Source organism: Dunckerocampus dactyliophorus, chromosome 20 (genome assembly GCF_027744805.1).
Source record: "Dunckerocampus dactyliophorus isolate RoL2022-P2 chromosome 20, RoL_Ddac_1.1, whole genome shotgun sequence".
Lineage (NCBI taxonomy): Eukaryota > Metazoa > Chordata > Actinopteri > Syngnathiformes > Syngnathidae > Dunckerocampus > Dunckerocampus dactyliophorus.
The window spans coordinates 10,700,001-10,724,195 of NC_072838.1; the positions used below are offsets into that span (position 1 = coordinate 10,700,001).

General features: G+C 41.5%; 4 protein-coding genes across 6 annotated transcripts in view; 3 read left to right on the plus strand and 1 right to left on the minus strand.

The window, feature by feature from the left end:
• tekt2 (tektin 2 (testicular)) overlaps positions 1 to 4,057 on the plus strand; it is a 7,323-nt gene extending 3,266 nt beyond the window's left edge. For both annotated transcript variants that reach the window (XM_054763108.1, XM_054763109.1), the window contains 5 exons: positions 754 to 868; positions 988 to 1,095; positions 2,146 to 2,289; positions 2,379 to 2,458; positions 2,529 to 4,057. In XM_054763108.1, the coding sequence (XP_054619083.1) occupies positions 754 to 868; positions 988 to 1,095; positions 2,146 to 2,289; positions 2,379 to 2,458; positions 2,529 to 2,733 (652 nt within the window). In that variant the 3' untranslated portion in view covers positions 2,734 to 4,057. The remainder of the gene's footprint in view (positions 1 to 753; positions 869 to 987; positions 1,096 to 2,145; positions 2,290 to 2,378; positions 2,459 to 2,528) is intronic.
• Positions 1 to 24,026, minus strand: part of ago3b (argonaute RISC catalytic component 3b) — a 25,968-nt gene extending 1,942 nt beyond the window's left edge. Inside the window, exons 1-20 of one of the 2 annotated variants that reach the window (XM_054763106.1) lie at positions 23,863 to 24,026; positions 23,527 to 23,697; positions 22,195 to 22,366; positions 21,973 to 22,093; positions 20,688 to 20,896; positions 20,408 to 20,544; positions 19,342 to 19,476; positions 19,163 to 19,250; positions 18,938 to 19,085; positions 17,266 to 17,385; positions 17,054 to 17,176; positions 15,437 to 15,570; positions 15,129 to 15,313; positions 14,857 to 15,016; positions 14,667 to 14,757; positions 14,402 to 14,596; positions 14,112 to 14,246; positions 13,920 to 14,021; positions 13,628 to 13,827; positions 10,811 to 13,535 (exon numbers count right to left, since the gene is read on the minus strand). In XM_054763106.1, the coding sequence (XP_054619081.1) occupies positions 13,427 to 13,535; positions 13,628 to 13,827; positions 13,920 to 14,021; positions 14,112 to 14,246; positions 14,402 to 14,596; positions 14,667 to 14,757; positions 14,857 to 15,016; positions 15,129 to 15,313; positions 15,437 to 15,570; positions 17,054 to 17,176; positions 17,266 to 17,385; positions 18,938 to 19,085; positions 19,163 to 19,250; positions 19,342 to 19,476; positions 20,408 to 20,544; positions 20,688 to 20,896; positions 21,973 to 22,093; positions 22,195 to 22,366; positions 23,527 to 23,545 (2,583 nt within the window). In that variant the 5' untranslated portion in view covers positions 23,546 to 23,697; positions 23,863 to 24,026 and the 3' untranslated portion in view covers positions 10,811 to 13,426. Of the gene's footprint in view, positions 1 to 10,810; positions 13,536 to 13,627; positions 13,828 to 13,919; positions 14,022 to 14,111; positions 14,247 to 14,401; positions 14,597 to 14,666; positions 14,758 to 14,856; positions 15,017 to 15,128; positions 15,314 to 15,436; positions 15,571 to 17,032; positions 17,177 to 17,265; positions 17,386 to 18,937; positions 19,086 to 19,162; positions 19,251 to 19,341; positions 19,477 to 20,407; positions 20,545 to 20,687; positions 20,897 to 21,972; positions 22,094 to 22,194; positions 22,367 to 23,526; positions 23,698 to 23,862 lie in introns of both variants that reach the window. The other variant, XM_054763105.1, reaches the window with a different exon arrangement.
• si:dkey-211g8.9 (free fatty acid receptor 3) lies at positions 4,520 to 7,137 on the plus strand. Its single transcript, XM_054763110.1, has 2 exons — positions 4,520 to 5,734; positions 7,103 to 7,137. Exon 1 carries the CDS (start codon positions 4,631 to 4,633, stop codon positions 5,615 to 5,617), a length of 987 nt encoding a protein of 328 aa, XP_054619085.1. The 5' UTR covers positions 4,520 to 4,630; the 3' UTR covers positions 5,618 to 5,734; positions 7,103 to 7,137.
• Positions 7,229 to 9,024, plus strand: LOC129172900 (free fatty acid receptor 3-like). The gene is made up of 3 exons (XM_054763111.1): positions 7,229 to 7,345; positions 7,427 to 7,592; positions 7,731 to 9,024. The coding sequence occupies exons 2-3, from the start codon at positions 7,507 to 7,509 to the stop codon at positions 8,626 to 8,628; spliced, it is 984 nt and encodes a 327-aa protein (XP_054619086.1). The 5' UTR covers positions 7,229 to 7,345; positions 7,427 to 7,506; the 3' UTR covers positions 8,629 to 9,024.
• Positions 24,027 to 24,195: the final 169 nt, after the last annotated feature.

Genomic DNA, 24,195 nt, shown 5'->3' on the forward strand with positions numbered 1-24,195 from the left:
TATCAAGCACAGGGGTGAGCATAGCGTCATTGGCTGTGATGGCAAAGTGATACAGTATGTCCATTCAGGATTAAACTTTTTCTTTTTAGGGACGTACTGTATGTATGGTTATGAATAGCTTACCGCACGGGTGGCACACTCAAACGACGTCTTTCTCATGTCTCACTGCGCACATGGGACCCCTTTCTTCTTGCTCATCCAATCAGCAGTCAGAGGGCAGTCTAGATGCATTCATGGACTTGCGGTGAGTCGGATATTTTAAAGTCTTGTCGAAAATGTACTCCCCTTCGGTGATTTAAAAAAAAAACAAAAAAAAACACATAGCTCGGCATGGGATGCAATTTTAATTTAAAAAAATTTGAATTTGATGTAATTTTTTTGTAACTTTTATTTTGTGATTTGCAAGTTGGGCTGCATGGTGGCCTACTGGTTCGCATGTTGGCCACACAGTCAGGAGATTGGGAAGATTTGAATGTCCGTTTGAGCGTCTCTGTGTGGAGTTTGCATGTTCTCCCATCATTTTTGCCTTATTTCAGTGTCACTAAATAATAGTAACTATTAAATTAGCAATATAAGGAGGCAGCCACTGATATCTACTTAGTTTTCCGGGCTGGTTATCTATTCATGGATCACACACATGTTGTGAAAGTCAATTTCAAACTGATGAATCTTTAGTGTGAAAAGAATAATGGTGCACGATTGTGAAAAGTGGGGCAATGTGTTAACAGCTGTATGTCTTTATCTCTCCTTTAGCTCCTGCACACCACATGAGTGGGTCAAATTCAGCCAGCTGAATTTGGCTCGGGCCCAGGAGGCAATGCGGATGTCCCAGCAGATGAGGGATGACATGAGTCTCTCCAGAGTGAATGTATGTGTGATGAAACCACTCATTGCTATTTTTTTACAGCCTTATGCAAACTGTTGTTGTCTGTTCTCACTTCTTGTTTGCTATCATTTGGATCCAATTGCCTTCCTTGTCCTGTTTAGATGCAGAATGATTTGAAGAAGCAGCAAAGAGCCACAGAGTTTGCACTTCGTAAGCGCAATCACCAAGAACAACAGGCTTCCAGTGAGCTTCAGTGGCAGTTGAAAAATGTGAGCTTAAAAATAGAAGATTCTCCATATTTGCTTTCATACCGATACACCATATACTTATTTACATTTTTTTATTACATATATATATATATATATATATATATATATAGTATATTGTAATTTTGTTATTAATTGTCTTTACTTTTTTAAGCTTTATTTTTCATTATTTCACTTTTATACTATTGTAAAATTATATTTGTATTGTATTTTTATATGTATGCTGTAATTTTTTTTACTTAATAAAAATATATTTAAATAAGTAAAAATTTTAATATATAAAACATATTTTTACAATGTTAAAAATGTAATATTTAAAACATATTTTTACAATAATTTAATAAAGATTTACCGTTACATTTACAATAAATAATAAAATAATATATTTAAGTAAAAACAAAATATTACTAACAAAAACAACATAAAAATATATATTTTTAAATCAAAAAGACAATCTTTCTTTTACCTTATATTTTTTTGTTGTCAAATCCAATTTAAGCCAATTTAATCCAATTTAAAAAAAATTTTATTAGTTATTAATAATTATCATAATTATTAACTAATTTCTAAAATGGAATTGTAAAAAGTGGCCCTCTGAGGATAACCATAACTGCAATGTGGCCCACGGTGAAAACGAGTTTGACGCCCCTGCAATAGAACATGATGAAAGTGGAACATACGCATTTAAAATAAATATAAAATAACAGAATTCTTTGTCAATACATAATAAATAATATGCAGTTCTCGACTCAAAACACAATTTATATTTTCCTATTAAAAAAAAAAAATCACAACTCCATATTTGGTGACCCTCGACCTGAGTAGTATACGCTCAGTGCTAACAAGGCAGCTAACGCCGGTGCTGTCTGTGCCTCCGGTGCTGTCTGTGCCTGACATTTGGCAACGGAGCACACGCCTGTGGTTTGAACAAAACCAAGCCCAATTGCAATTGCGAGGAATAACGCAGGACGTGACCAAGTATTTCCACATGGTGGCGGCACCGGACCTATAATTGTTCCACCTTATTTATTAAGTGTATGCGTCCTGTAACAGACTGAAGATGAGATAGCAGAGATGGAGAGCGACATCTTCAGACTGGATGCTGATTTGCAGGCCAAGATGGCCCCACTGAAGTTAGCCCACACCAGACTGGAGAACAGAACCTACAGACCAGGCATGGACCTCTGCAGAGATGAGGTTGACGTGCAGCACAAATTGACATGAATGCGGAAATATGGTTTCATTAGTTTTTTGACCGTATCTTTTCATTCTTTTTCGTCTTCCAGGCGCAGCGTACCCTTGTTGAGGAAGTCAATCAGCTGCAGGCTACGATTGCCACTTTGAAGAAGAAGCTGTCTGAAGCTCAGTGAGTTCTTATTTCAAGAATGTATTCAAACAGTTGCAGTCTTAATGTTCACCATATTTCCATCTATCAGACACTCATTGCAGAGGCTGAAGCTCCATCACAACAAACTCTTACAGGATCTGGCCAGGAAAAAGGAAGCCTTGGCTCTGGAGCAGCGTTGCATAAACGTTCGCAGCCGCCTCATCCCAATATTACACGGCGATGACACCCCGGTACCACTGGTCCTGCTCACTAACTCTAGCGGGAGGAGCACCCAGCATCTTAAGGCTCAATAGGAAATAGCAAATTCTACTATTCAACCAAGAGGATTGTGTCATTTTCAATTTCAATGGTCCACATATGGCCTGATATAAACATCTATGCAATCTAGACAGTATCTACTGAACTAAGAACTTTCATCCTCTTGGAAATGCTGTGCGTTACTCAGAAGCTGTGAAGTGTGCCGTGCTAATAATGTGTCGAGTAGAATGATTCGTCTCTAAATGATATATTTTTAAAAAGCCTTCTCTGGCGTCTATCAGAATATGTCGAACATCTACAGTACGTGTATTCAGACTCACGTTTGTGTAAGGTCATTTTATTGCCCTTTATCTTTTTAATGGTCGTGTTTGGCTCTGTGGTGATGTTTGACCATCTGAGGCTGTTTAGAGCTTGAAGATAATAATGTGAACTTTGACTCAAGTGTTATAAAAATAGGCGCAAACAGGGTCATTTGCAAACTGGCTATTTCATTAGAAATATAAGAAACACTTTTCAGTATGGTAGTATGCTGTGTAGTACAGCACTCCAAACTGCAACCCATCTATCCATCTTCTATGCTGCTTATCCTCACTAGGGTTGCGGGTATGCTGGAGCCTATCCCAGCTGACCCCGCGAGAGGCGGGGTGCACCCTTGACTGGTCGATGGCAGGGCACATATAGACAAACAACCATTCACACTCACATTCATACATATGGACAATTTAGAGTCGCCAATTAACTGGAGTACCCCGAGAAAACCCACGAACGCACGGGGAACATGCAAACTCCACAGAGATGCCCAACAGAGATTCGAACCCAGATCTTCCCCATCTCCTGACTAACCACTAGGCCACCGTGCAGCCACTCTAATAAATACAGTACATTGTGAAATGAATACATCCCTGACAGTGTCAATCAATTGTCACCATTCTCAAAAATATTTCTAAAATGACTTTTTGCTGAATAATTTTTTTTTCAACAGAGCATGTTTTTGAGGGGATTAGCAAAAATGGCGCAGCTTCTCACTCCTTTTTTCAACCTTTTATTTCTATTTGTTTTTTTTTTTTAGCTATGGTCTTACAACTCTTGATCAGTTGACGAACAGCCTATTTCAATTTGTTGTTTGCAATAAATTGCATACTAAACCTTTTTTTTGGTTGCATTTTTGCATTTTGAAGCTCTACTTAAAACCTCCCTAAGATCCAACAGTGCAAAATGTAAATACCTAAAATTTTTCAACTTGTTATTAGCGTTTAAAGGAATGGATATTTTTTTGGATGTAGAAATTTGCACTCAAAATTAAAAGCTGGAAAGGTTTATTCTAAAACATATCCTATTTAATCTACATACGAGTCCGTATCTGCCTTGTTTTGAACATTTTTTTATCTGCCAATAAAATGCTTCTACAGCAAATCCGCAGTTTCTGCTCCATTTACTCCGACGTAAGCTTTTTGTGTGACACACCCACTCTTCCGTGTCTCACACACACACTCCACCATAAAACGACGAGGTGTTTCTCCAAGCCACAAACAAGTCATTTTGTATCATCCCTTCACTTTCACTACTTTTATGACTTGGCTCTCCAGTCTTACGGGCTCATGATCAACTCTGACTCAATTATTCTGAATCATTTCACCCAAAGGTCCAGATGCTACTCCCCCTCCCCCGAGCGCAATAATGGCAGCCCGGTGCCCTGCTAAATGTGCAATACTTCTGCATGAATGCGTGCGTCTTCTTATCTGCATCACGGCATCATGATGGGGTGCACAGCAACATGCACTACTGCCTTTGCGGCCACCGCCTCAGTCGGGACAGTCACAGACAGACAGTGGAGAAGCAGAGAAGAGCGGGATGATGCAGCTATGGCGAAAAGGAGAAGACGCCACTTATTTTACACGCTTTTTCTTCGTGCTACTGTAAGCTTTTAAAGCGATGCACGTGGCTGTCAAGGACTGTGTCGCGCTCTCAATCTATTCTTTCACTTTCCTGCTGGGTCTTCCTGCCAACCTGTTGGTTCTCTTCGTGTACGTCCGGAAGGCCCGCAAGCGTGGCGCCACACCCAATGTGGTCTACGCCCTCAACTTGTGCCTGGCCAACCTGGCACTAGTGGCCTGGTTGCCCATCAAGGCCTTGGAGACTTTATTTCAGGACTGGAGGCTCCCGGCCCCTGTGTGCCTTGTCTATAGCTTCTTCCTCTTCTCCTCGCTCTATGGGAGCTGCCTGTTCATCACGGCGGTGACGATGGGGCGCTATCTCAGCATCGCCTTCCCCATTATCTACAAGCGATACCGCCGTGCTCGCATCTCGTGCTTCATCAGCGCTGCCCTGTGGGCTTTGGTGCTGCTTCACCTCGGCATAGGCCTGGTGGCTGAAGGTGGAGCCAACTTTGTCTCTATTAAGGATGACGCTTTGGCATGCTATGATCACTTCAACGCCTCCCAGCTGGCTGTGCTGCTGCCCCTACGCTTGGAGATGGCCATCGTCCTTTTTCTCCTTCCTCTGATGGCGACGTCCTTCTGCACGCTGCGCTGCGTCACCCTGGTGTGGCGCTCCAACTTGCGGCCCATGGGGAAGAAGCGAGTCCTCACAGTGGCGCTCTCCACGCTGGCTGTGTTCGTGGTGTGCTACGCCCCCTACAACGCCTCACACATTGTCGGGTTTGCGTTGGGGGAGAACGTGGAGTGGAGAACCTACGCCATGCTGACAAGCTCTTGCAATGTGTTCCTGGAGCCGGCCGTCATGCTGATGCTGTCACCAGCCATGTCTCGGGGCATCATGGGAAGAATGTGTGGAGGGCAAAGCATCGAAGGCGGTCGCCAGAATTGCACCACCCCAACTGTGGCTCATGTCAGGTCACCAGCGACAACCACTGAGAGGAGTCAGGCTGGTGCTGAGGGGCCGAAACTGAGTCAGGAATGAGGTCACCATGGACGGCCTTGTGGGGGATTCACACCTTCACTGGACACTCCATAAGGTGTCATGAACAATAGAAGAGCCAAATGGATAGCAGGGCAGCTTCACAGACAGTAGATCCAGGTTTGAATATTCTCTGCGTGGAGTTTGTTCTCTGTAATTGATCACACAAATCTCTGTGGTCTTCGTAGTCTAGAGCCGTGCTTCATCATACCGAGAGGTGTTTCGTACATTATGTTAAATATATGCAATCCTGTTCTGTCATTTTGTCATTCTGTCGATAAAATACAAGTGAAAATTGGTATTTTTCAGACGTAGCTGCAAATGGTGATTATTAAGATTAATTAATTTATAAACTGTGATTAACGTGATTCAATTAAACCTGATTTAATCATTTGACAGCCCTAATATTTTTGCAATTACTGCACTGAGGACGTGTTTGTGAGCTACAGTATTAAGGAAAAGGGAAATTTAAGCCAAATGCAAAATTTTGTTTACAAATATTTGGTTAGGCTTTTTTTTTTTTTTATTAAATTTGTAAATATTGCGGACCAGATTATACTGTATGTTACCCATAATGCCACAGTGTACTGTAATGTAGTCCAACATTGTGTCCTACGATTAATAAGGTATTAACTCACCTGCCAAAATAAAGAAAGTGTTACCTAAATTGCCTACAGTACATGACTTATTATTAAATAATGATAAATGAATGAACTCAGGATAAATCCTATCAGACACTAAGGTTGTCAGCATTCATCTTCATCCAAAAAAAAAATAAATTCACGAGAAAAAATTCCATAACCATTGCAGAATGTACAAATAACACACAAAATAATGTTAAATGAACCTAACAGGTATATTACCAAAAAAAACAAACAATATATGGGGGTAGCCTATGCACACACTCCCACCTAATGGACATATGGACATATAGAATATGTGTCCCTTCTTTCCAAAGGTGTGCCTATCCACGTTGCATAACAAAACGTAAGATAAGTGAGAGAAGACACTACTTGGTATCCAATCAAAGAGGCATCAACTTGTGCTTAAATAACGACGTCTGTCGCCCCCTGGTGGTGGAAATGTTTTTTGCGTGTAAACTGGCTTTTGGGTGAAAGGGATGGCCTTCAAATGTCCTGCATATGACAGCTTTTTCCATTTTACAGGTTTTGAAAGTCCGAACCTTTTGATCGTGGTAAAAATGAATTTGGAGTCCAATAATTAGCCATGTTACATTAGCCATTTTTAATCATGTTACAAAAGTAACATGATTAAAAATGACCCTCACATCCTTTAGTATGCGGCCCTCAACAAATTGGGCAAAAAAAGCGAAAACTGAGATTCATAATATCTTTTTCACCTATACCACAAAGCTGGGATGCCTTATATTCTAATATTATATAATAAAAAGATGTATAACTTCTTAGCATAGTTACAAGTGCTGCTTTACTAAATATCACAGTGGCCCTTGTATCCTTTCTTTTTCAGTATGTGGTCCTCGGTGGAAGAAGTGTGGACACCCCTGTTTTAGACATGCATGTTTTTGGACTGTGGGAGGAAAGACGCAAACCCAAAACAGAGATTTGAACCCGGATCACCTGACGTGTCCACCACTTAACCACTGTGCTGCCCACTAATTACAGCCACAAAACTAAACAGCGTTTATCTGTTTGCAAACACCCATCATGCATCATCCTTTCCACTCCTGCCCTGTCAAGGACGACTGACACAGTGAGTGATTACTACACATTTCCACATACATATAATAACAATGTGAGCTTATGAGCGGTTGCGGGGTGATGATGTTTGCAGAGCGCGGGAAGATTGTGTCCAGAATCCTTATTAAACTTCCGGCGGGGAAGGTGAGATTGGATATATTGAGTGTGATATCCATGTTAAGTGCGACACATGCAGTCAGAGTGATAGGAGAGCCGCAAAGCGATGGAGAGACTGATGTTTCATGTTTGATGGTGGTGAGGTAGGCACACTGTTAATAACTAGCATTTTACCGTGAGCACATTGTCAATGATTATATTGTGTAATTGTATTAGACATTACTTTCACATTTCTACATCATGCAGTTTTACCAGATGATGACCAATGTTGTGTTCTCTAGTGTGTCAGAGAGTGCCATGCTGCTGCTTTTGCTGTCTGTCTACATCTTCACCTTCCTGATGGGGGTTCCCGCCAACATCCTGGCCTTCTGGACCTTCTGCCACAAGGTGCGCACCAGGGCGGCCCCCATAGACATCCTGCTCCTCAACCTCACTATCTCCGACCTCATCTTCCTGGCTTTCCTGCCTTTCAAAATGAAGGAGGCCGTTGACAACATGGCCTGGCTGCTGCCTTTCCCCCTGTGTCCCTTCACCGGCTTTGTCTTCTACGTCACCATCTACAACAGCACCCTGCTCCTCACGGCCGTGGGTGTGGAGCGCTACTTGGGGGTGGCCTACCCACTCAGGTACGCCCTGTGCCGCAGGCCTCGCTACGCCGTGGTGGCCTGTGTGGTCTTTTGGGTGGTGACCTCCATGAACCTGAGCATCGTCTACATCATGCCCTATGCCCAGTGGTGGGGGAATGACAAGCCTCCGCCAACCTGCTACCTGAACTTCACAGGGGCTGAGCTCAAAATCCTTCTGCCTGTACGCCTGGAGCTCTTCTTGGTCCTCTTCTGCATCCCCTTCATCATCTGCTGCTTCTGCTACGTCAACTTCATCCTCATCCTGTCCCGTCTCCCCAACATCAGCAGGCGAAGGAGGCTGCGCGCCATCGGACTGGCCCTGGGCACCCTCATAGTGTTCGCCGTCTGCTTCGGCCCTTATAACGCCTCCCACGTGGTGGGCTTTGCGCGTCGGGAGAGCGGAGACTGGAGAAACGTGGCGTTGCTGTCGAGCACCCTCAACGCCTGCCTGGATCCGTTTATCTTCTACTTCTCGTCGGCTGCCGTCAGGAGCATGTTAAACCACTGCTTTAAGAACGTCATGGCCAAGTTGCACATCCTGAAGTGGGGATGAAGTCTAAAATTGGTCGCTCTGCGTGTTCGCCTACAGTCATTGATAGAGTGGTATAATGACCCTGCACCATGATGCCAAGGAACCATGTGACTCCTGCCAGCCAATAAGCAAGACAATGACGATAATCCTAAAATACTGTGGGCATGCATGTTATGATCTGTTTTGGGCTTTAAATTGTGAGCTATTGATGACGTGATGATGACATGAAAGGAACAGTTCATGATTCAAAGGGATGCTTTGGACCATATTTGCCACATAACATGATCTGCTTTGGATTCAGAGCTGTTCCTTCCCTTGCATGTTTTGACACTCGATGTGGATGCTTTGGATTGTCAGATGTTCTTTCCTTTCCGTTTTTGGCGCATGATGTAATATATGCTTTTGCCTGTAAGCTGTTCCTTTCTGGGTGTTTTCTTTGCAACATGATGTGGTATGCTTTGGACTGTAAGCTGTTCCTTTTTTTTTGGGGGGGGGGGGGGGGGGGTTTGCTACATGATGTGACATGCTTTGGACTGTAAGCTGTTCCTTTTTGGGGGGGGGTTGCTACATGATGTGGTATGCTTTGGACTGTAAGCTGTTCCTTTCTGGGGTGGGGTTGCTCCATGATGTGGTATGCTTTGGCATGGAAGCTGTTCCTTTCTTGGGGTGTTGGGGGGTTTACTACATGATGTGGTATGCTTTGGACTGTAAGCTGTTCCTTTCTGGGGGGGGGTTGCTACATGATGTGGTATGCTTTGGACTGTAAGCTGTTCCTTTCTGGGGCGGCTTTGCTGCATGATGTAGTATGCTTTGTATCATGAGCTTTTCATTTCTTGTAGTTTTTTGACACATGATGCTCTGGAACTTGAGCTTTTGCAGCCATATTGTTTTACATGATGTAATGTGCTTTGGATCGTGAGCTGTTGTTCCTTTCCTTTTGTTTTTGAACACATTATACCGTATGCATTGTTTCCTGCTTTTCTAATTCCAAAATGTTGAAAAAGTCAGAAAAGTTCAAAGCAAAATTATGGTCCTAACCTCATTGAATGTCTAGGGTTAATACACACTGTACATACTCGCCTGGAAGCGGGATTAAACAACACATCTGCTGCCTGCTTGTGACTCAGAGGGAAACAAGGAAACAGTTTAATCAAACAGTGTTTTTATCAGGGATAACGCAATGAAAAAAAAACAGGAAGCAGATACTGTAATGTTTGCTAATCTAATTTAAATTCATAAGAACACGCTGCTGTGTGTACATACAGACATTACACAACAGTGCCATGAAGTTATAAACTGACGTGAAGGGACTTTACAAATACAGAAGCAGCACACTTTGCTGATAACTAACATTTCCTGCTTTTGCGGCAGACAGTACACAAATAAAAGCTTTTTATAGCAGTACACTCAGTACTGGCACACTGATTGACTTAAATGTATATTACTGTGTCAGTGTCATTCGACACAGGAAGTCATCGATGCTTCTGTCATTTCATCTGTGATAAAGAAATGTTTGTTGTGATATTTTCAACAGACTACCTGGGCGGTTAAAAACTTGCACTAATACTTCAAAACAGCATGTGAAACGTTTTTTATATATATTACCACGATGATTTGGACATATTGTAAATACGTTTTTCTTTTTTTATTGTAAACACAGCGATTGTTAAATGCACACCAAACAGCTTATATGATATAGAAATAATATACTATAATAAAGTAATTTAAAAAGTAATAGATGTGATAAAAGGTCATATTCAAATATGTTGATCTAACAATATTTTTAAAAGAATTCACAAGGAAAATTGAGCTTTTTATGAATACCGATTAACAGTTCATCTTTCTATTTGCCGCTACTGTAATCCAGGGTTGTCCAAACTTTTTCCACAGAGCTGAAAAATGAAAGTCTGCAAGGGCCACTGTGATATTTTGCGAACAAACATGCACGTATGCTAAGAAGTAATACAAATGTAGCATTATTAGTATGAACTTCGGGCTTTGCTCTTTTTCACCCCATTTGTGCAGTTATCCTCATATTACGTCTTTACTCTCGTAAAAAAAAAAAAAATCATTTTTAATTTTCCAACTGTTCAACTTGGCCAATACGTAATGTTCATTAAACAACAACACACAAATAATGTTTGGAGGACAAGACATAATAGTACAATGACAAAAATACACACTTGAAAAAGTTAGTACGTACCAGATGGACGTGATATCCACTTCCCAGTGAGAGAAAAACTAGCTCCAAACTAAATCGCCTTGCTTGCTTGTTTTAAAAACAAAATGTCACTGTGGTAAAAAGTCACATTTAGAGTCCGAAGACGTGATGTTCGTCGGATAATTCTAGCTAGCTAGCTAGCTAATTAGCGGCGGCCGTCAAGAGCTAGGCAAAGCGTGTAAAGAAAAGATGGAAGAGAAGTCGAACACCACACACTGGCATCGATTGGCGTAGCCTTCATGAAGCTGTCGAACAAACCATTGGAGGTTTTACAGACTAGTTTTAAAATTTTTCGCTGTTTTTTTTTAAAAGTTTTCTTGCTAAATTATAATTTTATAAATTTTAGAATGTGCCGCTGTCCAATAAAAAACACAAACATACACACAAAAAAAAACATGGGCTACAAATGGCCCCGGGTCGTACTTTGGACACCCCTGTAATCAAATCACTTTTAATTTCCCCACATTGATAAGAACTAAGTTTAGTCATTTATTTTGACAATGTTTGCTTTCATAAAATCCAATTACAGTAATAATGCTATCAAATGAATTGACCCGCATGTCATATATCATACTTTATTAGCGTCACATCAGAAAGCATTGATAGTGCAATACAGATGCCATGTGACCAGTTTTCGAAAATCATGGAAATGTCATTCTTCGTAACATCACATGTAATCATCTAGTTTGCCGTTATCGCCATTAAAACAAGGTATTTATTTAAAAATAAAATAAAATAAAATAAAAAGGTTAACATTACAACCAGGCAAGTGTTAAAACAAAAATACTCTTTAGTTTTATGTTTAAAAATCTGTGTGGGGGGAGGGGGGAGGTAATGGTGAAACATATTTCCTCTACTGTGTGATATGCGGCCAACAACAACAGTGTATATTTTTGCAGGGAGACTGTAAACCTTTCTATAGCACGTTAGATTAAAAAAAAATATATGTGCAATAATAAAGCACAAAAACAAGGGAAGACAAGCAAAGTAGATTCACAGACACTTTCCGGCTGCTTCATTATTGCTGTCCAAACAATGTACACATCAATCAGGCAGTAAAGTGATGAAGGGGACAACAAGTCTAATAAATAACACTACATGAGGTTTGCGTTGAGCTACTGTTCCTGGATTGACAGCGCCTGTCCACTGAACACGTCCTTTGGTCCTGTCAGCTCCGGGTTGATCAATTCTGCATATATTTTGTGTTCTTGGCTGAGGCACACACACAAAAGTACAAAAACTCTCCAATACAGCATTGTCATAATTAAATAGCTCACTTGTGGAGACGACAGCTCGGTTATTCAGCACCATCACAACAAGGCACAGAGGACCAACCTTCAACACACGTTTCTTTTTCCTCGCTGCTTTATGAACCGATCACACTTCAGTACTTGCATGAACCAATTTGGAAACTGATCAGACCATCACCATGATTAAAATATCATTTAAAAAACATCCACTGTTCCCCTCTTACATAAATACGTTACAATATAAATATGCCTCCATCTTTGGATGAAGTGGGGGGGGGTGGGGGGGGGGGGGGGGGCAGATGTCCAGTAAGCCCAAGCTCTATCAGAAAAGATTAAAATGCTCACAAAACATGCCCATGATTGACTGTTCAAGTAAAATCAACAAGTGGTCATCAGGACACACCTTCAATGGGACATAAACTTGTGACTAAAGATGCTTTCAATGCAGGCAAAAGACACTAAGTGCGATGAATATATACTAACTTTCAAGTCCCTCTGTATTAATAGGGTAAATATGCACTGAGGAAAAAAAAAATACTACACCATTCTGTCACTAGCAGCAGCTTAAGTTGAGTTCCGGTGATGTTTGGCAAACACAGTTTGCAGTGCCAAGATCACCAGTGTGATGCTGTGACGCTAACGGAGAACGTTCAAAGCCAACACTTCATTGCACTCTCTAATCAGACCAGGCACTTCCGTTAAATCCATGCAGACACTTTGCAGCCCTCTTCTTGATCACAAGACGCAAGCATTCATCACAGAGATGACTTCTTCTGCACCTTATTGCACAGCAAGGACACGTCAAGGTAATTGTTTGCTGTTTCTGTAAATGAATGTTGATTGATTCGAGTTTAAAAGGAAATAAAACAATGACGGATCGAGCGCACCAGCTGGCTTACGAGATTAACAGTCCAAAGTTTACGCACTTCACAGTAAGGCAACAAGGGATACAACATGCCTCAAGTATGGCGTTCACGCAAGTCAAGCATCAAACTGACTGGCTGAAGCACTGGGACTCACCGCTGGCTTAAAAGCATCCACACAAAGGCTGCCGTTTTTGCAGAATGCACACATACAACTTACAAGACACGGAAAATACGTAAACCCATCAGCGAGTTTGAGGCTCATTCGTTGCTACTTGTTTTAAATGACAATAATAATAATCAGGTGCTTTTGGTTTTTCCATTATCTCGCCACCTTATCTCTACATGCACACACGTACCGAGCTGCTGTCAAATCTGGAAGGCGAGAATGACCTGTGAATTCAACTTCAACTTGCATACAGGCAACTCTTCACTGGTGCGTGTGAGACGACCAGGGGAGCGGTGTATAAATGCGGGAGGCGCGTTCAGGCAAAGTACATGGTCCTCAGTGTGTCGTGGTGGATCTGCACGGCCTTGGCCAGTGCCTGGGGGTCCCTGCCGTTACTCTGCCCTGAGATGTGGCTGCCCTCCGCACTGTCACGAGTGTGCACAAACATGAGAAACTTGAGTACATACATACATATTATTGATGTCATAAGTCTTCAGAATGGAACGCTTTTCTTTACCTGTCATGCTCTTTGTCCACCAAGTGGTAGCGTGCACGGAAGGCCACCAGGTGGGCGTAGTAGGCCGGTGCTGGGATGGAGACAGAACGCGTGCAGCGTACGTAGGTGTGGCACAGCTGGTAGGTGAGGAGCTGGAACTCATCGGCAGTAAAACAGTTGTCATCCCACAACACGTGATAGTGGGACGGCCTGCTTGTGCCCTTAGGAAGGAGGACATACATTAATCACACATGAGAATGGAAGAGGACAAACTCTGCATGCTTATTACTGACAAGTTGTTCTCCAAGCTTACTTGGATTCCAGCATGACTGCAGAGGTAAAAGTCAAATTCATAAGGGTGAGTGATGTCTGTGTCCACCGTCGTGCCTGCAGGAATGTTTCCGCTTCTTCCAACCTGCCAGGAAATTGGAATTCAGAAACAACAAAAAACGGGGGAAAAAAAAAAACTTCGGATCCCCTGGTTACCTAGAGTTACAGTACTTACCCGCTCATTGCGATCGGCACAGAAGAGACGAGTGTGATGTCGTTTTTGTACAACAATATAGGTAATCCCAGGCTGGTATTCCTTCTCCAGACTGATGCAGGCCTCCCTGATAGCTAGTAGCTCATAGTATAGCACCTACACAACAAAACAAGCAACAATTTATCGGAAACTTTAGACCGCACTGTGTAGAAAAATAAAAAGTAATTTTATGTGTGCCACTACAAAAATCACTGCTGCTGACTTGGACTCTATATACAGTATGCTTTTAAATGTTAAAGGAACATGTTTACCTGTCTGAACTGGCCCTCAGACACACCGTCCCTGTAAAAGATAAGCCTGGTTGGCTTGTAGCGGGTCGATTTGTAGAACTGGATCAAGAGCTCTCGCACCATGGACGCCAAGTCTTGGATGACTTCCTGTCTGGGTCTCTGGACTCGCACTGTAGCGCAGTACCTGCTGGGGTGGGCATCCATGCTACCAACCACCTGTAGCAAAAATGTATGTCATACTAATATAATAATATACAGTGCGATCTTGTTAAAGCTATTGCCTTACCGCTGCAATAGATGGCTTCTTTCCATCTCCTGCTGGAGGATGAGTGACGTCAGCCCCAAGGAAGATGATAGGCTGCTGGAACACGGAGGGTCTGGGTGGAAAAGCAGGACACAATGTTCTCTTGAAAATAATCTGATAAGTCACACACTGATAGGTGGTAATTGGACTCAAGTGGCCTTTGTTCTGCTACCGTTGGTGAGGAACTAGGATGTTATTGATGCCTCCGAGCTTGACATTGATCTTGAGGCAGAGGTTGGACAGTGTCTGCGGCGAGGTCTTCACTACATTCTTCACCTGGACACACTGAGTGGCCATGCCAAGGAGGGTGTCTCCGACCCGCTTTACCTCAGCTGCGGATAACAGATTAGATGTTCATGTTAGATTACGGGACACGGTGGACACTTGATTTTCATTACAGCCTCTGTTTGAGTCATGTTGGTGTAGAGATGATTTTCTTGATACCATAGACAGGAGTTTTGCCAGGGAGGATTACGATGATTAGCTGCAGGCCCAGGTACGTATTCTTCAGGTGTCTGAACATGGGCTCCACACTGTCAGCACCCTGGGCATATTTACAAAAACATGGTTGGCCCTGGATGGGCATCCCAGCATCCTTTGAGATCTTCCGCAGCTGGTCAGTGAAGCTCCTGCATTATACACATTATTTAGGTATGACATGTCTTTCACCATTTTGTTCATTTTCTAATCAGGTTTATGACGAGTGCCCACCAACAACAAAGCCAATACAAGACAATATTTTGTGATCTCACTTGAGAATCTCTTCACGGCACTGCCTCTGGGTGGCGAAACAGGCAATGGCCCATATCTTGATCTCCACTCCGGTGTGAAACTGCTTCCCCCTCATGTCCCACACCCCGTGACTGGGCGTGGCCACCGTGCGGTTCTGCAATGACAGCGTAGAGTTGATCTGCAGGGGCTGGCACGCACAATTCCATTTTTGATTCTGTTTAACGATTCGGTTCTTTATCGCTTCTCTTATCAATTTTCAATTGGGAAAAAAAGGAGAACTACATTGGCCAGTGACAAATACAATCATGTCATGTCATGTCCATTGGAGCTGTGCATTGTTAAATTCTGCAACCATCAACTATGAAGAATTATTTTTTTTTGCTGAAAAATAAGCACATCTGCTTCTTTCTGGACTTATGGTGTCTCCAGCTGCGCAAAACAACATCCAGGTTTTCAATCATCACACACAGTTGATTAATCAAAATATCCAGGCCACAAGCAGTTCAAGCATGACATCACACCAATGCACTCACATTCAACCATCATTGTAAATTCTATTTAATTGCCAAGTGTACAAATTGTAGTAGTTTCCAATAAAGCAACAAAACAAAATAGCCCAAGACATTACAATAAATGGTGATTGTTTTTTTAATTGGCTATCTGTTAAGTTTGCAGAATGTAATTTACAATGAGGATACAACATTGCAGATGGTGCAAGATTAATAATGGAAACATTAAGACTACAGTAATCCCTCGCTCCTTGCGGCTAATTGGTTCCAGACCTGACCGTGATAAGTGAATTTCCGCCAAGTACTTACAAATAAAATATTTTCATAGTTAGAGCATAGAAAACCTGTTTACAACCTTCTAAATAGGGTTTTAACATTATTACAGCCCTCTAGACATGAAATAACACCCCTTTACACTCATATTACCCAGTATAGTAGACATAACAGAAAATAACCAATTTAAGACATAAATAGACTCGTATTTGTGTGTGTGTTGCTGTAAATGTGTTCCGATGCTAGGGGCCAAGAAGTGACGTCGGGAGTTCAGAGTTCGAGTTTTACCTTGGCGTGGGTTAAGGCCGCAGCAGAAACTTGTATTAGGGATTACTGTGCCTGTTGTGAGATCATTCAAACCTGCAATAAAAGCCTGCTCTTCCGGCGATCAAGTCTGGTGTGTGCTTGTGTGTCTCACTGAACATTACAGCAACATTACTTACACCTAGTGACCACTGTAGAATACCATACATCTCATCACAGCGTCTTTGAATGCGTCTTCTGAATGCCATATATTTGTATTTTAGTTCATTTAGCCATTTTAATCCTTGAAAATGCTTCATTTAGGAAAAAAATATGTAAAAAATGCATTTTTTTTTTTTTTTACAAATAATAATAGGCTGTATTAAAACACAAAACATGTTTTATCGATTAATATATTTTTGAAAACTGTGATAGAGGGAAGGTGCAAAAATTCAAAGCACGAAGTGGCGAGGGACAACTGTACTTATTTAAAATAGCATGCTGTTTTTAATAATGGAAACATTTTTTATAATACTGCTATTGTACAATATGCATTGAAAGAAACACATGCCAATGATGTGTGGTAGGTACCATAAAGGGTTCAGAGCTCACCCTGCCGCCATATTGCAGCATGGGGGCCGGCAGGACGCGGCCAGTCACCTGAGCCATCTCATCACGTATATGGAACTGGAACTCCTGGACAAATGGATCAGCATCGTAATTGGCACTCCGCACCTGAGAAGACAAGAAAAAAAAAAAGGTAAATTAAACTAAACAAAAAACAAAAAGTTTACATTTTTGTTAAATCTGTGAGTAAAACCCACCAGGCGGCTGATCTCCTCCTGTCTGTCTGGGGCAGAGCGGGCTGTTGCTTTTATCATGGTGGATGTCTGGTTGTCTGTCAGTTTTTTAATGCAGCGCTGACCAGCAACAACATTACACACCTAAATAGGAAAGGTGAAAACTCAAAAGTACTTGGAATCAAGTGGGGGACCGGAGGAATCCAAAGTGCTTATTGTCAAAGACGTCAAGGAACTGGAGAAATATTAAAGACAGCATCATCTAGCGACAAGCAAATAAAAGACACAGCTCACAAAGACTTGATGCATCTTGATAACAACGCTACAATAATAACTTTGATTATGCCAAATGTAACTTTATATAAGCAATACATTTCATGAATTGCACATGACCAATAAGTTATTACTTAAATTATATCCACAAATTACTCATGAATTGTGCAGTTTAGTTTAAATGTTTACTGTAGTATTTATACACTGTAATTTACGGATTATAAGACGCTACTTTTCACACTTTTTGAACCCTGCATCTTCTAACAATGATGCGGCTAATTTATGGCTAGAAGAACTACAGTTCCCATCATGCTGAGAGTGCCAAAACAGAAAGTAGCGCATTTTCACAATAAAAATCTAATATCACATGTTTTGAAGTCTTATGCAACGATTCTGTTTTGATCTGACAAATCTTATGTAAGTTTGATCAAACATAGAATTACTTCAGCTTTTGCTAAGACTGCTTGGATTGCAGCAGATGTTGAAGTCTGATGAAAAAAAAAGTCTCATGTCTGACTTGTGACGCTGGGAACACCGAGTGAAGGTAGGATTGCAACGTTTAACGTGTGTCTTTCTGTGAAAATTTCCCATGTTACAATGTGGACAAATGTGGCTTAGAGACAAGCGCGGCCTACATATGTACAAAATTGTTTTTTTTCTTTCAATTTGGTGGGTGCGGTTTATATTCAGGTAAGCTTAATGAGTCTGGAATTTACGGTATTTGTTCTGAATGTCCCCACTTCGTCACACATTTCAATTAGATTACTTTCATTATATTTTATTAATGAATTTAATTCAACTAAAATAGAAATACTGAATAAGGCATTCAGAAGACGTTTTCTTTCAAAGACGTGAAGATTTGTACTCTAGGTGTCAGTAATGTTACCGTAATGTTCGTGAGACAGTTGCAGTCGTCCCTCGCTTTATCATGGTTCGAGCATTGCTCCCCCATTCTATCGTGTCTTTTTTTTCCCCAAAAAATTAATCAATCAATAAATGATCACAGTTTTGTAGTTGACTACAGTCTATTATTAGTCCAATAAAAGTTAATTCATGTCTATAGGGCTCTAATAAGGGTAAAAATCATACTTAGACACCTGATCTAACTACAAAAATATTCCGTTTATTAATATTGAAATCTACTTCACAGAAATTCACTTATCACGGTCGGGTCTGGAACCAATTATCCACGATCAACAGGGGATTACTGTATTGTATTCACGTACCAGTTGATCCAACTTAGCAGACAACTTCACCTATATTTACATTGCTATAATTCTTTAAATGTAGAAAAAGTGCTTTCGCTTAATGCTACTCAACCAAGTGTTTGTAAGTATACCGTTGACCTCTAAAAAGGTGTTTAAGGGGGATTAAGCAATAAATATATAATTCATTTGGTGAGGGAGGGTGTGATGTTAGTTACCTCGAGGGGCAGGTAGGTGTGTTTCTGCTCTTGGCCCACCTGCAGGCAAGGCAGGTGGGGATACTTGAGATGCAAATTGTACTTCTCTCTGAAGTATTGTGCCACTGTGCGTTCAACTGTCTGGCCATTCTCCAGTTGCAAAGGGAAACTGAGGAGACATGAAGTTATTATGCATCTAATTTGCAGTCCAACAGTTCTGGCTGTTTGTAAAAATCCAAATCATACGTTTGAAGGCTTGCTGGGCGTCTCGTTACATTGCAGACTCTGTACTTCCTACGCATCGTTCCACAGTGTGTTACTTCCACTTTCAAACCTGAAAACACATTGAAGCAACTGGTAGAAAATAGATTCAGACAATGAATGAATGAAAATGAGCGTCTGCCAATAGTGGCAACATTCTGCACCTTTGATCTCTTTGGTGAATTTGACCCTGTGGGAATCGGTGAGAGGGCGAGGCTGCTCGTCAATGTTGTGAATGTCGAGGACCTCACACATGAACTGGATGACTGGCTGGGCTTTATAAAAAGCGGTGGCGGACACTGAAATAAAAGGACAAGGACATCCTTTTTATGAAGGACACAGTTAAGAGGCAGGAGATGGTTTATTTAGAGGAGTGTAGGTTTGTGGGCAATTTATGTACATTCTCCAAAAACAGACCTAAGTGTGTGGAATTTATATGCTGCAACAAACAAAAACATCACAACAAAAAACACAGTATTTTCTATTTTTTTAACAAAAAAGGGAAAAAACAGGAATCATATGTTCTATGTGGAATTAGAAAAAGTAGAAAAAAATGTGTTTATTAATGTCCCTGGGGTCTGAAGGGTAGTTTATATCCTTGACATTGGATAAAAAGCAATGAGCTTAAAAAAGGTACACTTCACCACTTTGGTGCTTAGTGCAGCTGCAACAGCTCAAGTGACATGCGGAGGGCGGGACTTAGAAACATTGAAGTGAATACCCATACTGTTTGCTGCATTTTGACATGGACCACTTTGCTGAAGTCTTATTAAAAGTTGTGGAATTTCACACTCGCTGCTCAATGTTAAAATGAGAATAACATTGGTTTACTAATGCTTGGAATATTAAATTATTATATGTATAGCGAGGAGTAATAAAAGGTGTTTTTATAGAAATGAAACACGATCAACTACACATTGAAACCTCATATTTTTTTACATTTAGAAAATACAAAAGTTGGCCAATTAATGTCGGTTAGCACTTATTTTTCACTAATAAAATGCAGGTAATACATTGTTTTTCTCAGAAATAGATGATAGGGCCTGATTACAGACATTCGAGAACACATGTTTACTTAAAAAGTTGCACTTTAGCCCACCTCTGTTAGATTAACAATAAGAACTCTGATACAGACGGGGCATTTTCACTGTCACAAGATCAATCTTTCATTGTGTAAATGCCACATGTAAGTAAAATATCCTGTCTGTTCAGAAACTCATGCTTATTCACCATCGATGTTGAGCATCATCTTCCACATGGCCGGTCGTACAGACTGGTGGAAGCCAAACCAAACCTCCCTGCCTCCACCGAGCGGGTGGTCATAGCCCTCGGGGGAGGAGAAGAAGGATCGTCCAACAGGGGTGTACCTGATTGTCACAGTTAGAAATACATTTTTCAGAGGCAGGTACTGAAAAACAACAACATGAAGGTCACAGTGGAGAACGAGAATATATTTAATGGTGGCAGTTAGAAATATTGGCTTCAAGAATGCAGCATTCTGTTTTCTTACTTCATGGAGGGCAGATGTCGCAGAACAACATCAACGGCATGCACTGGGTTGTTGCTGAGGGGTTTCTCCAGGTCCAGCGGTTCAGATACTCCACGTCCCATCAGGACATCGTGCAGCAGATGCCAGCTGACCAATGATACAAACCTCATGGTGACCTTAAATGGACGGTCCTTCCCACCCTCCCCTGGGAGGGTGACATCCAAATCAACCTGAGGAGAAAGAGACTTTTTATGCGAAGACAGCAATCTCTTTCCAACTGCATGGAGTACAAATTAAATTAATGGTAAGGCATTTAACAAGGGTATGATTTTATTTGTACAGTAATGGTACAGCAATCCCTTGTTTATCACGGTTAATTATTCCCAGACCCGACCGTGATAAGTGTATTTCTGCAAAGAAGGGTTCCTTATTTATAAACAGAATATTTTCATAGTTAGAGCACAGAAAAACTGCTTTTGACCTTCGAAATATGGTTTTCAACATTATTAGAGCCCTCTAGACATTAAATAACACCCCTATAGTCACCATTTCACTAGTATTACCCAATATAGTAGACATAAGAGAAAATATGCCATTTTAGACATACAGGTAAGTCGTGTGTGTTGCTGTAAATGTGTGCCAGTGCTAGAGGAACTGAGTGTGGTGGTGGGGGCGGCAGACAAAGTAACGTCAGGGATTCAGAGTTGAGTTTTAGCTTGCCGTGGGTTACGGCCACAATAGAAGCCATCTTTGGGATTATTGTGCCTGTTTTGAGATCATTCAAATCTACAATAAAAGCCTGCTGTTCCGGCGATCAAGTCTGGTGCTTGTGTGTGTGTGTCTCAACGAACATTGCAGTGATATTTCTGACACCTAATGAGCAGTGTAGAATACTACATGTTATCAAAGCGTCCTCAAATGCCTCTTTTGAATGCCTCACTTTTATTCTCAAAAATATGTAAAATTTGCTTAAATATGCATATTCTGAGTAACAAATTGGTCGTATATAACCACAAAACAGCATCATTTAATATTTTTTTAAACCGTGATAGTGGAGCCACGCAATTCCAAGTGCAAAGTTGCAAGGGATTCCTTACATTAAAATGAAAACATGTATTACTCCTAATTAATGCCTTTTATCTATGCTGCCTCTGAAGAAAGCGTGCCAACAATCTACCACTTATTTCCAAAAGCCACTCTACTATTGAAGAGGCTACTGTATAGTAAGTGGAGTCGGGTTAAAGCAGCTTCCCTGTGGGCTCTGTGTCAGTCAGAACCCCACATGATTATGAATGGCTACTCTTACCCCACCAGTGGCAACAGGAAGTGGGTTAGCGGTGTAGAGGCTTTTCTTCCCATCATAAACTGGAAGATGGTCACCAAAGATGGTTACCTTGAAGTGCTGAACCATGGAGCCCACCACCTCCCTGTGTAAAGCAGGGAAGCACTCATCACTTAAGTCAATAAAAGTTGAACATAGTTATGGTTTGATTGTTTGAAATGATCCCGTAAATGACTTTTCTGTTACCTGTTTACCCTGCGAGGACATTTGTCAGGTTTGACGTCCACTTCATAGAGGTAGACGTCAATCTTGGGGATGTCAACCTGGAAACAGTTGGCAAGAAGCTTGATGGGCTTCCCAATGGTGCCATAGCCGGGTCGCCGTGGCAATGAAAAAAGGGCTTGGGCTCTAGCGGCTCCTGCAACACCAAATACAAAATACAGGAGCTATGAAAAAAACCCAGCAAGGTGCGACCTTGACGACTATACATCTTGGCGCTGCACAGCCCAGGTCGTTTCCTTTTGTGTCTTTCATGTAGTGAAAAACAGCAAAGCAAATGTAGGTCAGTATTAGCCCAGAACAACATCAATAACACACAACGCTGGAACTCACAAATTGTGCCCCTTGGCAACAAACTACATTGACTCGTGACCTGACATGCTCAGTTGGTGTGTAATTAATGCAGGAAGCTAACTGACCATTATTCGATAGTTTTGGTTGCTATGGCAGCAGCTGGAAAGTAGTACACATACACACTCACACAGCTGTCAAAGTGAACCAGGCTCTCAGGCTTCAGTCACACCTGACGGGTTCATGACACCTGCCTTCGACAGACAGACAATGACGGATGAACTGATTTTGGGTCTCCCTCTCTTTCCTGCACACGTGCGACCACGCACACACCCATACAAAACAGATGAAAGAAACGCTTGTTCACTACATTTACACTGAATTCTGAGAGCTTTCTCATCTTTATTGGGCTTGTTTAATTCAAGTGTTTAAAGCAGCATTCAAATTTGAAAAACAAAATTAACTGCTTGGAATGGGTAGGCATTGTTTTATATTCTCTTCACTACTATAAAAATTCTACATTCTTTGGAAGGAACTTAAAAAAATCAGCAGGGGATCAAATATTTTGATATAAATATTCCCCACTCTATGTCATCCATTTCACCAGCCACCTTCTATAAGTAACAATTAGCCACCGGCAGGTAGTATTCCCTTCTTGCTGAGAAACCCACACAAGCTTGAGCAGAAATGACCACATTAGTTTTGGAGGAACATTCAGGGTGCGTAATTATGGGCAATATTGTGTGGTCTGAGTTGCGGCCACACTTTATTTATTTTTGTTTGCGGACTAAATAATGTTCTTAGTTAAATTTATGCATGAAGTAGGTCCTCAATTGGACGGCAAGAGAAGATAAACGGTGCATTTGAGGATGCTATAATATGTTGCGATGCATTAAACAGTCTCCTTTTGCATTTCAGCATGGTAAAGGAGTCTTTTACAAGAGTAGAAATCCACGTGACAACTAAAGGATTTGTTCTTATTTATCGCCGTGGATACTCCAAACCCACCTGTTGTTCCGCTTTCCATTCATGAGTTCTCACCCCGGATGACCCGGCTCCAAGACACCACACCAATCCAATCCAATCCAATCCTCCCCTACTCCTCAAGATGACTCCCCGCTCCCTGTGGAAGCGGACCGCTTGGGGTAGTAGTGGGTTGTCACCCGGCTGCCGTCGTGGCTGAAATGAGGGAATCATCTTAATGTTTGTCATCTTTCGAAGAAGTGTTGGCCAGCGCTGAATGTTAGCGTCTAACACTCAACAAACTGTGGTAACATTAGCTTTAGCCATCGTCATTAACGACGGAGTGACAACACTACAGACAAGACACATATTGATATTTACCCTATATTCGATGTCGTTCCCCGGTTACTTAACGTGGCAGGCGTTGTGTTCGAACGGTACCGAGCTTTCCGTACCCCAAAAGTCCGCCTCGACAGCAGCGACAGCCCGGTGGGAAATGTATATTCAGCGCCCTCTTCTACTCTTACATGAACCAGCAAAAAGTGACAAATACTGCTTCCGGAGTGCACCTTCGAAATAATATCCACTAGCGTGGAAAGTCTACTAATGTAATGCAAATTGTGCATATTTGTTTTTTGAAATTGGTTTACAATATGTAATCTGGGTGGAAACACCACATAAAAAATACTTTGAATTCTGCTGTTTTAAGGTAAA